The sequence below is a fragment of the Ambystoma mexicanum genome, chromosome 10 (genome assembly GCF_040938575.1).
Source record: "Ambystoma mexicanum isolate Mex_15411 chromosome 10, UKY_AmexF1_1, whole genome shotgun sequence".
Classification (NCBI taxonomy): Eukaryota; Metazoa; Chordata; class Amphibia; order Caudata; family Ambystomatidae; genus Ambystoma; species Ambystoma mexicanum.
In genome coordinates, this window is record NC_090932.1 from 1,185,425,852 (window position 1) to 1,185,442,271 (window position 16,420).

Genomic DNA, 16,420 nt, shown 5'->3' on the forward strand with positions numbered 1-16,420 from the left:
TTTGCACTGCTGCTACTAGCTTCTGCCGCTGTGCCATGTTTTTATCAGAATTGTGGCATCACAATCTTTCAGGCGAATGCCTTACCGGTGGTTTGGGGGCAGTCTGCGAACTGATGAGAAAGGGACAGTCCTCTCTGGAAGCCTGAGTCTCCCAGCTGGGCAGAGCGCTAACATTATCAGAAAGGCCAGGTCCAAGGAAAACCCCTCACAAGAAGGGGGAAAAAAACCTTGCAGGTTGTTGGTTTTAGCTGGCAGCCAAGTGAAGCAAACAGGAGCGAAGGCAGGCAGCCGAGCGAGGCAGACTGGAGAGAGAGCCAGAGCCAATAAAAGCAGAACTGATGGGGAAGCGGCAGTCAAGAATCGGATAAGTAGTAAATGCTCCAAAAAATGACAGAATGAGAGGAACCAAGGAGGTACAGAGGCAAAGAGGAACATAGGACAGAGAAAGCGAGAAACACAGCGCCGTGGCCACCGAGAAAGTTGCGAATCGCGGCTTACCCGTTTCACACAGCGTTTAATGTGAACAGTGGCAAGCACGCCCCTCGCGTCTTGCCCTGACGTGGTGATCGTAGGGGCCATCTTGTGGTTGGCGGATATTAACAATGAAGAACCGTCTTCTCTTGACTGGCAATTGCTGTGCCCTGTCTTTCCACCTTTACCAAATGGATCAGTGTCGTAGACGAGCTCTGACACTCCTGATGCCCAGCTTACAAGCCAGCCCATCAAATCATTGAGTTAAACGCTCTCATATTTCTAGGTGCAAACCTCCACTCACAGGTTCATATCCTGATGGTGACTATTCAGTCTTTCATCCTTCAAAAGGTCAGTAAATTGAGCACCTTTAAAATACGTAATTATAACAATACCTGGGGCATCAGTGCTAGTTTGGCAGCATAACATCGCCAAAGTAAATTACTGTTACCACTGGTGGTAAACAGTACATCTCTGCATCATTATAGGTTTTTGTTGATCCCCCTTCAGAAGTCCCTTTGAGCCTCATTGTGGCGTGGCAGCATTAACACTGGTGGTAATACCGGCAGCACCATTACCACTATTTTTTGTGGACGCAGTAGCTCCACTAAAAAGCAGGCCGTTTTCTTGAATATGGGTTTCCAAACCCATAATTGGGCAGAGTGCTAAAACAGGCGGTAACAGAATGACTACCTGTTTTTACCACTCTCACCAAAATTGTAATGAGAACATGTGTGAGGATCAGAGCATGAAACAATACATAAAAAATGATAGGATGATATTAGCTTTCACCCCCCACCTGCGGTGAAGTTTATGAAACGAATGCCTTTCCTTCAGGTCCTTGTACTTTCGTATTGTTTTTTAAATTCTAATTCTTGAAAGTGTTACTTCAACCCATTTCCTCTAGTAAGTATAACACATTGTACAGTGTTTACCGCAGTGTTAGCCCCCTCCAGTGTGTTATCGCCCCACCCACATCCCCTGCTCAATGTCACACATCTTCACCTTGTAGCGCCGGCTCCTGCAGAAATTGATGCAGCTCTGGATCGTCAGCTTATTGGAGGTTTCACTGCTGCCAGTCAGAGGGGGCGGGTCGCCATGATCCCTGTAGCAGCCTAAGTTCCCAGGCACTGTAAAAAGGAAAGCGAGAAAGACATGACTGATCAGATACAGTAGAAGTTTGCAGCACTGCTGGTGAAAGTAATTTGTAAATTACATTAACACCCTTGCAGGAGGAGCCAGCCAATCAGGTGGTTAGGAACGTGGGATTGAACAGCCGGCGAAAGCCTGCGTTCCATCTTACCTGGCGGCCAGCTCTCCCCACCCCATCTCCCCCCGCCCTCTGTCCCATTATTTTGTCTTTTTTTGTCCCTTCCCACCACCTACTTACCTTATTTTTGAGGCAGCGGCACTCCCCGCTGCTGCCGTTCCTTCCTCTACGCTCCTGCAGGCTGCGATGGAAAGGGACGAGGGGCTCCGTATGAGCCTCGCTTTCCTTTCCATGGTGGCCATCTTGGAAAAGTATTTTCCTTCTTTCAACGGGAGGCCGCACACGTCCCAAGGAACAAAGGAAACTACTTTTTTTTTACCACACCGGGTTACGGCTTTCGTAGCCTGGGGTACTAAGGGCCTTTAGACCCCGTTCCAAGGGCTGGAATGGGGGTAACGGCTCAGAACCCTTGTTAATGGCCCTCGCTTTGCTCGGGTCATTAACTTGGGTTGCCGGCCATTACCCCCATCTTAGCCCTCGGAACAGGGGCTTAACGCCACAGTAGTCGTCGCCACTATTAGAATTCCTTGGCAAACAAGCCCTTTATGCCAGGCATCTATGCCAATATTGCAGGAGCTCTACCTTATCCTTAAAAGGATGGTGCCCATGATAACACATAGAATAGAAGTTGAGTCTGATTTCCCTCACAAATATGCCTCCTGCATAATCAGCGCACGCAGATGTTGGGGAGCAAAAAAAGTGGAATACAAGCAGCGATGTGCACAGGAGCAGCAGTTATTAATGGCGACTCAGAATATTTATAATGTAGTCAAATATCTCTGCTATTGGCCACAAACAAATGTATTTGTCTGATACAAATCACTTACCTATAATGCTATTACAATAATGTACTAATAGCTTTATGGACTTCAGGAGGAGTAAATACTACCCTTGGATAATGTCCATTTCCCAAATTATGGCTCTTGGCTTCACCTCAGGCCATAACTTGGGGCAGCCAATTATCCTGCAATAATTGGCCCTGTTTCACTCTATAAGGCTTGCATAATATTATATGTTTTATGAACTAAGTCAGAACAAGTAATTATCCATTGCCGGTTTTTTACCACCCATACCCCATATATATTTGTTTACCCCCCCAAAAAAATTTGATGAGTTTTTTTCATTAAAATAATCATGGTAAAACCCCCCGCGACAAAACATTCCGCAATGAAAGGAGGTCGTACCCCATTGCCATGTTTAGGGCTGCTATCTCCAAGGCAAATTGTGCACATATTCCAGAGAATGTAAGGATCTCTGAACTATACTTATAAAAAGCATCACCAAAAAGAACAATTGTATATATTCATGGATAACTGAATATAAAATTAGCGAATAGTAGGTGATACTGTAGTTTACTGCTTTGCCAGTAATCTCAACGATGTGACTTGTCAAAATAACACCCAGTTGTTCAATAAATATAATGAAAATAAAAAGGCAATGAGAGCCAAAAGTATTGTCTCAGCTGGAGTGAGTCAGTGACAGAAGTTCATTAAGTGCAGCCTCATGGTCTTAGCTGTTGCAGACTTCCGGCATTCATAGTTGGCCACCCTATTCAAAGAGCAATGGAGCAGTTCTAATCTCAGCAATTTTCAAACTTGATCGAGAGAGTTAAATCAGCAATAATGAGACCACAAACATACACCATTACAAACCACAAAACAGAAACACTGGTTTGCCACCACTTCATTGAGGGTCGGCATACACTGCAGGATCTGCCGGTGATGATAATGAAAGATGGCCTCTCACATACTACACGCACAGAATGACATGGAAGACCAATCATTTAAAGATGCTCTGCCCAAAAACCAAGTTCTGAACAGAGAAATAGGAATTATGACTCGCTACGGCCAACAATGAGTCCAGGACTATCAAAATGATTGCATCAGAAGTGTGAGAAGATAACCTGCCAGTAACACTTCTCACCAACACTTCTCACCAACAGTTATGAGACAACCTGCCAGTAACACTTCTCACCAACAGTTATGAGACAACCTGCCAGTAACACTTCTCACCAACAGTTATGAGACAACCTGTCAGTAACACTTCTCACCAACAGTTATGGGACACTACTGTTTAGAACCCCTAATAGGCGAGGACAAAAGTCATGAAAAACGTTAATCTTGGGTGACTAAGATCAAATGATTGGCACCCATTATTGTGCATCAGGCACATTGAGAGAACAGTGTACATTGAATTAATCGTGGGTTACATATGTTGTATTTCTCTCATTGTATGAAAGCAAGCAAGCCATTATCAAGCAAGAGGAATGCCAAAGTAATGTTGCACCATTCAAAGTTTGGGAAAAATAACTTGCATTGGTCGCACTGTATGCAAGCTAGTAAGTTTAAGGAACTTCACTGGAATTACTACACAGTCCTGACATTCTATGGAGGCTGTGAAATACATAAAATAAGCTCTGACTTTAAAATACATAGGGCCTGATTCATGGAAACGTTCCATTGATCCTGCCAAGCCTGTGCACCGTCAATGACTCTGTGCAAGCCTGCGTATTCATGGAATTGTTCCCACAATGCAACCCTTTACACAAGTCGCAGCTGGAATGCCCCATCACACCCCCATGCAAAGCAAATCCAGTCATATACTCCTACCTTTGCGGGCTCCCCTGGCGCAAACTCATGTAACCTGGTAATACTGCGTGGGGTCCCCCGCAACCAAGCCAGCACCTCGATGACCATGCACAGGATCCCCAACTGTTACCAGCACTCTGACAACATGCATACCATTTTCCGTAACTCAGGTAATACTCTGGTCAATCAGCGTGCAAAACCCTGTAAACCATTCCTGCACCCTGTTACGCTGCATACGCGCACCCCTAAATTAGATTGGAACCCTGTCTGCGTGCACACACCCCTAAATCCAACATGCAATCTCACCGTTGCGTGCTGATTCCTATGCGCAAGTGTCTGTACACCTGCCTTCGGGTGGCAGATAGATCGAGAACTTTGTGTGGGCATTTCCTCCATGAGAGGTTGCGCAGTCAGATCCATGAATACACTTGGTTGTGCACATTTGTGGGTGTATGGTGGACTGCCTGCAGGCCGTCCCTTGTAAAGCCCACATTTTCCCTTGTTCGTCCTTATTTTGCATGTTCCGCCCCCTTCTCTGGTCTCTGCGCAGGCCACGGCCACGCTCTGCATGGGGTCTCATGCAAGGAACTCGGCCGCTCGCAGAGACGTGCCAAGCCTGCAGGGAGTCCACGCAAAGTATAAAAAAGTCCTGCACAGTCGATTCCATGAAGCAACGAGCGGGATTTTGCATGCAGTTTGCCACGCAAAGTCCCTATTTACAGCGCAATATATTCCATGAATCAGGTCCATAGTGGTGTAAAGTGTCACTCTTAAATTTAATTGGACATGCAAATCACTGTAGGCAATTAAATGGTGAGGCTTCTGGGGAGAAGCAGACCAAGATTGTATTTAGAAAAACTGAAAGTTAGTTCCAGCAATAACATTTTAATTATACCTATTAACATCTTTAGACTCTGTGTGAGGTAAATGTGAAACAACACTTCCTGCGTACAATCTGTGCATTTTAAAACTTTTGTTTCAAGAGGTTTCTAAGTTTGCATGAATCATTTTTCAAACTTATTCAGCCCCACTTTCACATCGTTAGTCTCTATTCTTTTAAACATCTGACATGCAAAGTTTTTGTGTGAGTAATGTGTACCTTCTTAAAATGTATTTTCCAGCACTGCTGGATGTACCATTATGCGCCTCCCTTGCTGCCAGATGTATGCCTCTGCATATGAGGTGGCCGTCCCAGGCCTGCATTGCATGCATATTCTTCCTTCACCCAAAGTTTAAACTGAAGATGACCAGTATGCGATTGTTGTTACTTATTTCACTCTACAACCGCCATCTGATTAGGAGGTTTATGGGATTTTGAAAGCAAATCCATTGTACAATCTCACATAATATTTTCAGTCAGTCCAATAAAAGGTCTCAAAAGGTTGGTTTTGTGTGATTTAAAACCTGGGCAATCATGATGTCATACAGTTCTCGTTGCAGAAGAAAAAGTGGAAAACATGAAGAAGGACATCAGGTAGTATTGCTTTGGGAGATACAGCACAACAGCTATCAGCCTAGATTCTTAAGGCACCTAACACATAATGCACTTCATTTGTCCAGCAAAGCGTGCTCCATAAGGCTCACAGACTATACAGTGCACACGTATCTTACGGGCTACAAACATCAAGTGTGGTGCCCTCTACACATTTGGTCAAACCAAGAATTGCGGCAACAATGTTATGTTCTCACGACAACCTTAATATAGCTGACAAAGGTTTCTAAGTCAACTCCACAGCAACACTTTGAGCTGCTAAGCTCCCTCTCTATGATTCCAAAACCATTGTATAGGTGTGGGCGGGGATCTCTAGCAGTCACCCCAATTATTAGCAGAGAACATGTGGGCCCATCAAAGACTCCCCGCCACAAGAATGGAAGACTCAGTCATGGGGCAAAGTTACTGTCTTTTATTAGCAAACAAAATGAAAGGGATGACACCAGAAAAACAAGTATCCTCCGGAGCTCTCGTCTTCTAAGCACATGTTACCCGGTTTTATTCCAGTATGATGTCAGAAATCCAGGTTCCAACCCAGAAACCTATCACACATTTACATTGGTAAATTTGGGTATGTTACATATGGGAGCTACATCGGTTAGTTCTACAATTGGCTAGCCATATCTAGTGGCTCCACCTGGGACCACTTCTACTAGTATTAATCTATAATGTTGCAGGGTCACAGAGAGCCCATTGGCCCGTACAACAAAATATATCCCCACACGAAAGGTGAATCTGGATTGGACAGAATGTTTCCTCCATCCCTCGGACCCTGGATGGTTACTAGACTGAGTGTACCTTTTCAAGTCAATGGGAATGTACATGGAGGTGCAATTTGTTCCCTAATGTTGCCATCTCTGAGCCTGGGATAGTGCATTCAGTTGGCAGTTTGTGGCCAACACTTGCAACTTTTCCCCTTTGGTTCAATGGGAACAGTCCTCTTTGTCTACCTTGGTTGAATGGGCGTTGACCTGTTCGGCTGGGTCACGTGTTTTGAGACCAAGAAATTGAGCTGTCCTGCTTGTAATTGTGAGGATTTTAGTCTGATTTTCTGCAAGTGGATTATTGTCTTGGAACTGGATCTTTCCCATCCCCATTTGTCCTTTGCGAGTTCCTTGTTTCTGCTCGTCCTTTGGCTGCGGTGATCATGTCAGCCTTTCCTTGTACCCAAAGCCTGTCTCTCTGTCACACATTTGAGAGACGTATAGCTTCCATATCATTCCCTATGGCTTCTCTATGTTAGTGGCAGTCAAGCATGTGCAAACTAAATATATGAACTCTTTGCATCTTGCAGTTTCAGCTCTGGCAAAGGGTATGGATGTAGAGAAATATGTATGTGTGTCTGCTCTCTCTCCTACGTGGGTCATAAGCATGTGCTTCGTGCCTATATGCAATAAACTAGTGCATGTCCGTGTAACTTCATGAATGGATGAATATGTACTTCATGTACTAGTGCAGCTAGGTCTTTATGTCAGTGATAATGACATTAATCTCCAGTTTTGCAGTTAGTCACCTTGCTCTATCGATGTCCTTTCCATGTCATCCAAATCATCGATTGGGTATGGTCTGAACAGCTGCCTGAGCGAAAACCGTTTCTCACACCTGTGATACATCGAGGATCACAGTGATGGGCCTAAGAGTGCACCAATTTTGTTTAACATATACATTTGGGCACTGGTCTGCCTCATCCGCTCTTACGGCCTCAATTGCTATTCTTATGCGATGATACCAAAATCCTGATCTGCTTAGATCAGGACCAGGGTAGGGTTTTGTCAGGTCGTCATGATTGCTTGAGAGCCGAGAGGGATTGGATGGACCAGAACTAGCTTAAACTTAATGGCGATAAGGCAGAGGTAATGGTGGTGGGCTGGCCTCCGGACTTCTCACTTTGGACCTCAGCCTTTTGGCCCGCCTTTGTGTTGAGAGTCGTGTGCGTGTGGGGGGCATGAAGGTCATGTTTAGACCTCAGTCTACGCCATCACTTCATTATTTTATACAGACAGTAATTTAGATGACAGACCCAATCTATTCCACTAAATTCTCTGTCTATGAACAGTTGTATATAAATCAACATTTGCTTTTTGGAGAGACCAAAAGTATTTTTCCATCAGCAATTCCAGTATATCACTCACTGCTTTGCAAGTCACTCTTGAGTCGAGTACCATATATCAATTTCCCAAATGTAACAATAATATTGTACCTTAGTGAAAAAGTGAAACCATGCCAGTCCCCACCTCTATACCAGGTCCAATTTACACTTGCCTACCTGAAAAGCACAACCATATCACACTCCAAAACAATGTCAGTGTACCTCCACCGCAAAGAGAAATGATAAGACACTACCTCTGAAGCACACCTACATTACACCGTCAAGTGGTGACCCTTTGACCAGACCTGCTCATGTGTCTGGGGACGACTGCCCATTCATACATTGTAGCAGCAGAACATGAATAGTCAGGTTCCTTCATTATTTCATGCTGCCTGGGAGCCTGCCATCTGCTGGGAACACGCCCAGAGTGATGTGACACTGTGCAGGTTGCAGTCAAAGCCTGACTGCCAGACTCAAGGGTCCTTGCCGAGCCAAAAAAGAAGGGGGCTTCAGGCGACTAATTAAAGAATCATTTTCTCCTGCTATATTTGTCTCTTTTTCAGCACATAAGGCTGGTGCAATTCCTATGCACTCTATGGGGCCATTGGCAGAAAGGGAAGCAGGCTGGGTCTTGGTGAACAGATCCATTTACATGTGTTGTGAAAGGCAGGCTAGAGTAGGCCAATAAGTAAGTGGCAGTGGAGGAGGCTGCGTTTGGCGCCGGAGGAGGATAGCTCAGGAAGGAGCACCAAGATTCTAAATGATTCATGGATAAGCCCTCCCGGGTGCTGAATGCTTTCAGTGGAGGGCCCCATATAGTTCCTCAAATTAGTGTGAACCCAGCATACCCAAAATAATTAAAAGGGGTTAGGGGGTTTTCGCCTGCAGAAAATGTTTAAAATTATATGTACTTAAATAATGCAGTTTGCTGCATAATTTATGATAAAAACGGTATGAGGTGCTATGCAACTTACACTTGCTTCTCTAGGGAAACATGACAAATATCCATTCAATGTCATGATTCATGGGAAGTCATGCCTGGTAATATTTTGAGCAGAAGAACCTTAATATTTCCTCAAATACATGCAAGCGTCGCGAGGGAGGGCAAAATACCTACAAGGGGATCGGGGGGGGGATTCCCCAAGAAACATTTTTTTTTAACTAATATGCTGAACTGGTGCATTTTACAGCACAATCTATGAGAAAAATGTGGCAAAATTAGTTAAATGTACAATTGTTTCTCTGAGGGCAACATGCAAAATATCCAGTACATTTCATGATTCATGGGCTGTCATGCCTGGTGAATATTTTGAGTAGAGGGGCCTAACTATTTGCTCAAATGGTCACGAGTGACTGAGCGTAGCAAGGGAGCCCAGAATGATTAAGAAGAATCAGAGGGGAAGGGGGAGGTGCCCGCATTACACCCCTGGAAACATTTTCTCAAATAATGTGCTTAAAATATGCATCTTGCAGCATAGTTTTAGGGTAAGACATGGGAACATCCAGTAACTGTCATGTCACGAACAATACACTACTCAGCAGTACTTTATGCCATTTTCATGATGCTGCATCCACAACTATCTATGCCAGTACTAGTCACTGTAAATCCCATGCATCATGCGTAAGGCTGCAGTCACAACCTATCTATGCCAGGACTAGTCACTGTAAATCCCATGCATCATGCTTAAGGCTGCAGTCACAACCTATCTATGCCAGTACTAGTCACTGTAAATCCCATGCATCATGCATAAGGCTGCAGTCACAACCTATCTATGCCAGTGCTGGTCAGTGTAAATTATTTGCATAAAGTTGCTGCCACAGCCTAACTATGCTAGTAGTACTGCCATGCTTCCTGGGTTACTGGCACAGACAGGCTAGTTTGTAAGGTTCAGACAATGCCATAGATTGGTCGTTATGTAAGGTGTGGTCACTAAATCCCCCGCAAAGACTGGTGGCATTAATAATACTAATAATAATATATTTCTTATATAGTGCTGCACACCCATAGCTCTTAGAGCACTGAAATAACAGAAGACATTATTATCCCACAGAGTGGTACTCAATTTATCAACCTCGGAAGGTTAAAAGGCTGAGTTGACCCTGCCGGGTGTCAAATCTGCCACAGCAGGCTGCACACAGATATCAGGGGTGAGCGCTTAGCTCACTGTGCTATCTAACCAGCATCTAATAGGTTGTGGCAGCAGCTACATGCATGGGATTTAAAGTGACAATTAACCTTAAATCACATACACAAAGCTGCTGCCACGGTCTACCTATGCCAGTATTACTGGCCTACCTACTGGCATAGATAGGGTGCAACAACACCTTCCTTCATTATGATTTGAAGTGACCATTACTGGCACAGATAGGTTGTGGCAGTAACTTCATGCATGTGATTTAAAGTTAATGGTAGCATGAAACTGCTGCTACAACCTATTTAAGAAAAGGTACATGAAGCTGCTGGCCTAGGACTTAGATACACGGGGCCTCCAGGTGTTCGAGTCCTTCCGGGGTGTGCCAGCCCTGTGCACAGCAATGCCAATCTGGTTGCCAAGCAACCAGATCCACACATTTAAATATCAGGGCTGCCGCTCAAACTAAGTGCCAGCCCTGATATTTTTTAAAAAAAAGAAATCCCTATGAGTGAAGCGTGGCACTACACATGTGGGCACACCACTTTTTTAAATACCAAGGCAGGTGCTCAGTCAGTGCCAGCCCTGACTGAGCACCAGCCCTGCGGGAAGCATGGGGGATACTCCAGGCACCTAGGAGAAGCACTGGGGGCTCCGCTCCTGATAAGTGGGGAATCTCACATGGTACAGCAATTACTACGGAGTGAAAATTGCACCTTTGTGCACGTAGTTGCAATTTGCATCCATATTGTTTGTGGATGTAAATGTAACACAGACACCCAGGCAAACCGTATTCACACCAATAACCAAATGGGTCATAAATGCACCCCGACCCCCTGGCCAACCACGTGCTTTAATGGCGGGAGGCTTCCACACGGATTCCTGGTGAATCTTGATTTTTCCAGGTGTAAAAAACATGCAGCAACCAAAGGAAGCTAAAGCATCTCTGGCTGCACAAACATTGCACGTGGGCAGAAATGCTCTTGTATTTGTGAGTTGGAGGGGATGGGGTAGCGGGATCTGGAATTTCAACCTCTGCCCTCACCCCTGCTGAAAAATACACCAAAATTTCATGGAGAGTAAACCAGTGCATAACCCATTTTAAGCAGTTTTCTTTCTCTCTGTGCACAAGCACCACCGGCCCAAAATGAGCCCCATTGTAGTATAATAATTATTAACAAGGGTTTTGGGTTCACCTTGTTATTCTTTAGAAGCACTAAAGCACTGTAAACATACCAAGGGACACAAATACCACAAGGAAGTTGGGGGACCTTGCACCACAAAAGGAGTGTAACACTGCAATTGAAAGCATGTTACGAGGAGCATTTTAGTCAAATCTTCAGTGCCACTGTGGTGCATGATCTGAAAGAATGGTTAAAGCTTTGGGGCAGAAAAGTATCGAGCTTGTTAAGAGATTTGGTGGCAGCAAAGAGCAAATGAGGGCAGCTTTTGGAAACATTTGGTGTCTAAAAGATGTAAAATGACCATCACATAGTTGAAATATTTGAGGCTGCAGAAGTGTACAATGTAGGTATAGTAAGGCATAGAATGAGGAGCATTTTTGAAACACTTTAGAGACAGAAAGGTGCAGAAGCAGGAGTACATTTTCTAAATTATTTGAGGGCACTAAAATGTGCAGAACGGGGAACACAATGTTTAGGTCTGTGGTGCCATCAACGTGCAGAATGCAGAGCACAGTGTTTAGGTCTGTGTTGCCATCAACGTGCAGAATGCAGAGCACAATGTTTAGGTCTGTGTTGCCATCAACGTGCAGAATGCAGAGCACAATGTTTAGGTCTGTGGTGCCATCAATGTGCAGAATGCAGAGCACAATGTTTAGGTCTGTGTTGCCATCAACGTGCAGAATGCAGAGCACAATGTTTAGGTCTGTGTTGCCATCAACGTGCAGAATGCAGAGCACAATATTTAGGTCTGTGGTGCGATCCATGTGCAGAATGCAGAGTACAATATTTAGGTCTTTGGTGCCATCAATGTGGAGAATGAAGAGCACAATGTTGAGATCTGCGGTGCCATCAACGTGCAGAATGCAGAGCACAATGTTTAGGTCTGTGGTGCCATCAATGTGCAGCATGCATAGCACAATGTTTAGGTCTGTGGTGCCATCAATGTGGAGAATGCAGAGCACAATGTTGAGATCTGCGGTGCCATCAATGTGCAGAATGCAGAGCACAATGTTTAGGTCTGTGGTGCCATCAATGTGCAGCATGCATAGCACAATGTTTAGGTCTGTGGTGCCATCAATGTGCAGAATGCAGAGCACAATGTTTAGGTCTGTGTTGCCATCAACGTGCAGAATGCAGAGCACAATGTTTAGGTCTGTGGTGCCATCAATGTGCAGCATGCAGAGCACAATATTTAGGTCTGTGGTGCGATCCATGTGCAGAATGCAGAGTACAATATTTAGGTCTTTGGTGCCATCAATGTGGAGAATGCAGAGCACAATGTTGAGATCTGCGGTGCCATCAATGTGCAGAATGCAGAGCACAATGTTTAGGTCTGTAGTGCCATCAATGTGCAAAATGCAGAGAACAATGTTTAGGTTTCTGGTGCCATTAATCTGCATAATGACGAGCACAATGGTTAGATCTGCGGTTCCATCATTGTGCAGAATGCAGAGAACAATGTTGAGATCTGCTGTGCCATCATTGTGCAGAATGCAGAGCACAAAGTCTAGATCTGCGGTGCCATCAAAGTGCAGAATGCAGAGCACAATGGTTAGATCTGCGGTGCCATCAATTTGCAGAATGCACAGCACAATGTTTAGATCTGCAGTGCCATCAATGTGCAAAATGCAGAGAACAATGTTTAGGTTTGTGGTGCCATCAAAGTGCACAATGCAGAGCACAATGTTTAGCTCTGTGTTGCTATTAATGTGCAGAATGCAGAGCACAATGTTTAGGTCTGTGGTGCCATCAAAGTGCAGAATTCAGAGCACAATGTTTAGATCTGCGGTGCAATTAATGTGCGGAATTCAGAGCACAAAGGTTAGATCTGCAGTGCCATCAATGTGCAGGATGCAGAGCACAATATTTAGCTCTGTGGTGCCATTAATGCGCAGAATGAGGAACACAATGTTTAGGTCTGTGGTGCCATCATTGGGCAAAATACAGAGAACAATGTTTAGGTTTGTGGTGCCATTAATGTGCAGAATGAGGAGCACAATGGTTAGATTTGCGGTGCAATCAATGTGCAGGATTCAGAGCTCAAAGGTTAGATCTGCAGTGCCATCAATGTGCAGGATGCAGAGCACAATGGTTAGATCTGCAGTGTAATCAATGTGCAGAATGCACAGCACAATATTTAGCTCTGTGGTGCGATTAAGTTGCAGAATGAGGAACACAATGTTTAGGTCTGTGGTGCCATTAACGTGCAGAATGAGGAGTACAATGTTTAGGTCTGTGGGGCCTTTGATATTGAGAATGAGGAGGCTGCTGAATTGTTTATCACCAGTACTGTTTAGAAAGAGGAGGTTGTTTTGGAAATGTGGGGGGACAGATATTTTTCAAATGGGATTCCCAGTGTTGAAGTCTTTGGGGCGGGCGAGTGGTTATCAGTGTTGTGAGCCATGAATTCTATGAGGGCAATTGCGTGATAATGTGGGCAGCCTTACATGTTTGGGCAACGTGATGTTGAATCCATAAACAGCTAGGGACAGGAGCAAAGAGCTGAAAAAGGGGAACCAAGAACAGGTGGGAACACCTCCTTATTGCCAAGAAGTGAAGCACATTAGCCTTCCCATAGTAAAAGAATTGAAAAACTAGAACTGTCCCGTCAGGGCCTCCAGTATCTAAAACCCTTGTTTTCCACAAGCCAAAATTCCTGCTAATTGTCTCCTGTGGAAGATGGCGAGGCTTGGTGAGGGTGAATCCATGCCAAATGGCAACTCCTTACTTTTTTACCTATCCGCAGAAAGTCACATTCAATGGAACTGCAGTGAAGGCACAGGTGGATCCCTAATCTGCAACCATCACAAGACACAATCCCACCTTGCTACACACGCCTTTGTGGAAAAGGTCTACGCGGTTTCACAGAGTGTTCAGTCAGTCTTGGCCAGGACTGGCCAAAACCTCAGGCTTCATTTAAAGATTGGACAGCATAAATCTTAGATTGAAGTATAAGTGACTGCAGTACAGTATGAATTCCGGTAATACCCAATCTGACCAAAATAAAACTGTTCGAATGGGAGATTTGATCGAATACAAACATCATGATCAAATCTCCCATTCGAACAGCATTGTAGTGAAAAAGGGGAGCGAGGGCTGCTGGGGTTTCCCCCGCATCCTTGTTCATTATAATGTTAGCAGGAGTTGCGGGGGGTGTCCCCCGCACCCAACTGCTTAAAGAATGGTTTTATTAAAAAGGGAAAAAAAGAAAAAGGGACCCTGCGGCATGAGATCCGACCCGCATTAGAGGGGAGAAGTGGCGGTGGGGAGCAAAAGGGTAAGTAGGGGAAGGGGCAGGGGAGTTTGGTGTATGGCAAGATTTGATTTGTTTTGCCGAAGTGAAAACAGATTTGCAGCGAAATTGACTACAGTCAATTCAGCTGCAAATCGTTTTATTTCGGTCAAACAACCCAAATCCTGAATTCCAAGTGTAGGGTGCCTTGATGAACCATGGAACATTAACAGAACAACAGAAGCAGCAAACAAAAGAAGACATAAAAGGGGCCTTTAGTTGCGTCACCTCTCCTACCAGTGAGCATAAATCATGGCTAATGGGATTAGGAGGAGTTGAGAGTGTACAACACATCAGCAGAAGGTTCAGTGCATCTGGATCAATGAGGGGTCATCTGCATAGAGACAGGACTGCTGCATGGAAATAGAATAGGCTATAGCACACACTAAAATCATCCAGAAAACTACACTTCTGGAATTTTTGGGTTAAGTGGTCCAGATGTGACTTCCTGCATGGTGGTAGCATGCGAGTTGGCTATATTTGGTTGATCTGGTGGATTTCCTCCCAAGGTTCTTGAAGAACTCTGCTGCTAACCAGCAAGATTTCTGTAGATCTGTCAGTTTCACATGTTATAACTACTGGACATCTAATCCTAAATTCATGTCAATCTTTTAGGAAATATGCTTAGTAGAAGTTCTCACATAATCGTTACGTTCAATGTATGCCTTCCCCTTGTGATTGGTTACTATCCTTCTGGACATAATTTAAATAGCAATTTTCATTATATGAGGAATCTGTCTCGCATGGGTGAGGGCAGCTCCCCTTAATCCATTGTCATGGTCTCTTAGCACTTTAGTACCTGCAAGAAAATGGTTTGGGTTTGCTTAGGAGAAGCAGAGGGAATGGTATACAATTGCCTTGATGTGTTGCTGTGTGCAGATAATAAGGGAACAGGCACTCTGTGCTTGCATGTTTCTAGTTGTGATGTGGGGAAGGAACTTGTGCAAGGTCCAATTGAAGATGATAAAATGCGAGAACTTCAGGTGCTGATTCACAATGGGGGTATTAACACGTCCACAGGAGCCATGTAGCCCTGTGAGAAGACCCGGCACCTTTTTACATCCAACAACACGGCATAGACCACACATCCTCCCTGCAGCTGCTCTTTATTGCCCGCAAGCAACCTTTGCTCGGTCTGAGATGGTGCAGGCGGGCCCCTGAACTAAGAAAGGAGACCCTTGGAGTGGCATTTACAAATGAAGAAGGCACAGGCTGCACTATCTGCTGAGACTCAAGAGCTAGGAATGTCAGATTTGTGAAACTCACAGGAATACAGCCTCAGCTGGAGCATCGCTGGGGATCCACCAAGAAATATCTGTCCACCTTTCCCGCCGACCCAGTATCCCACGCCTGTAACTCCCTGTATCATTTCTCTCCAGGAACGCCCAAGCCGGCCCTTTCTAGTCTATCCTTCCAATTGCATCAATGTGATTGTGCCCTACCACTCTATCCCCTAGCTGTACAGCACTCTGCTTCTTCACAGCTCGCCTTTCACCATAGAAACCACAGCGCAGCAGCAAGGTCCTGGCGCATTGCTCCTTGTGGCAACGTGTGTCTGATGAGCGTGCTCTCAAACGGTCACGGCTCTGGCGGTCACCATCTTCCTGGTGGGAACCCTCTTTTCGAATCACAGAGCTTTTTGTTTGGAAGAATTGCACAGATGATTTGGCTTCCAAAAGGGTGCTTGTAGCTATTCAAATGCACAGTTGTCAGGATGCTTTTCGTATATCTGTTGTAATGAAATGTTGGTTTATCACACGTTCCAGTTTTAAGTAATGCTGCCATCCAATCTCCAGGTGCTGGTGTCTATAAAAAGTGTCACAAGCACACTATTTGTCACACTTTTGTCTTTCAGGTTTGCATGAATTACTCACAATGGGCCTCATTACAACGAGTGCGGCC

At 44.8% G+C, this 16,420-nt stretch overlaps 1 protein-coding gene across 1 annotated transcript in view; it reads right to left on the reverse strand.

The window, feature by feature from the left end:
• The window catches only part of KREMEN1 (kringle containing transmembrane protein 1), a 403,359-nt gene that overhangs the window by 102,812 nt on the left and 284,127 nt on the right, over nt 1–16,420 (reverse strand). Inside the window, exon 4 of the mRNA XM_069619171.1 lies at nt 1,477–1,601. Within this exon, the coding sequence (XP_069475272.1) occupies nt 1,477–1,601 (125 nt within the window). The remainder of the gene's footprint in view (nt 1–1,476; nt 1,602–16,420) is intronic.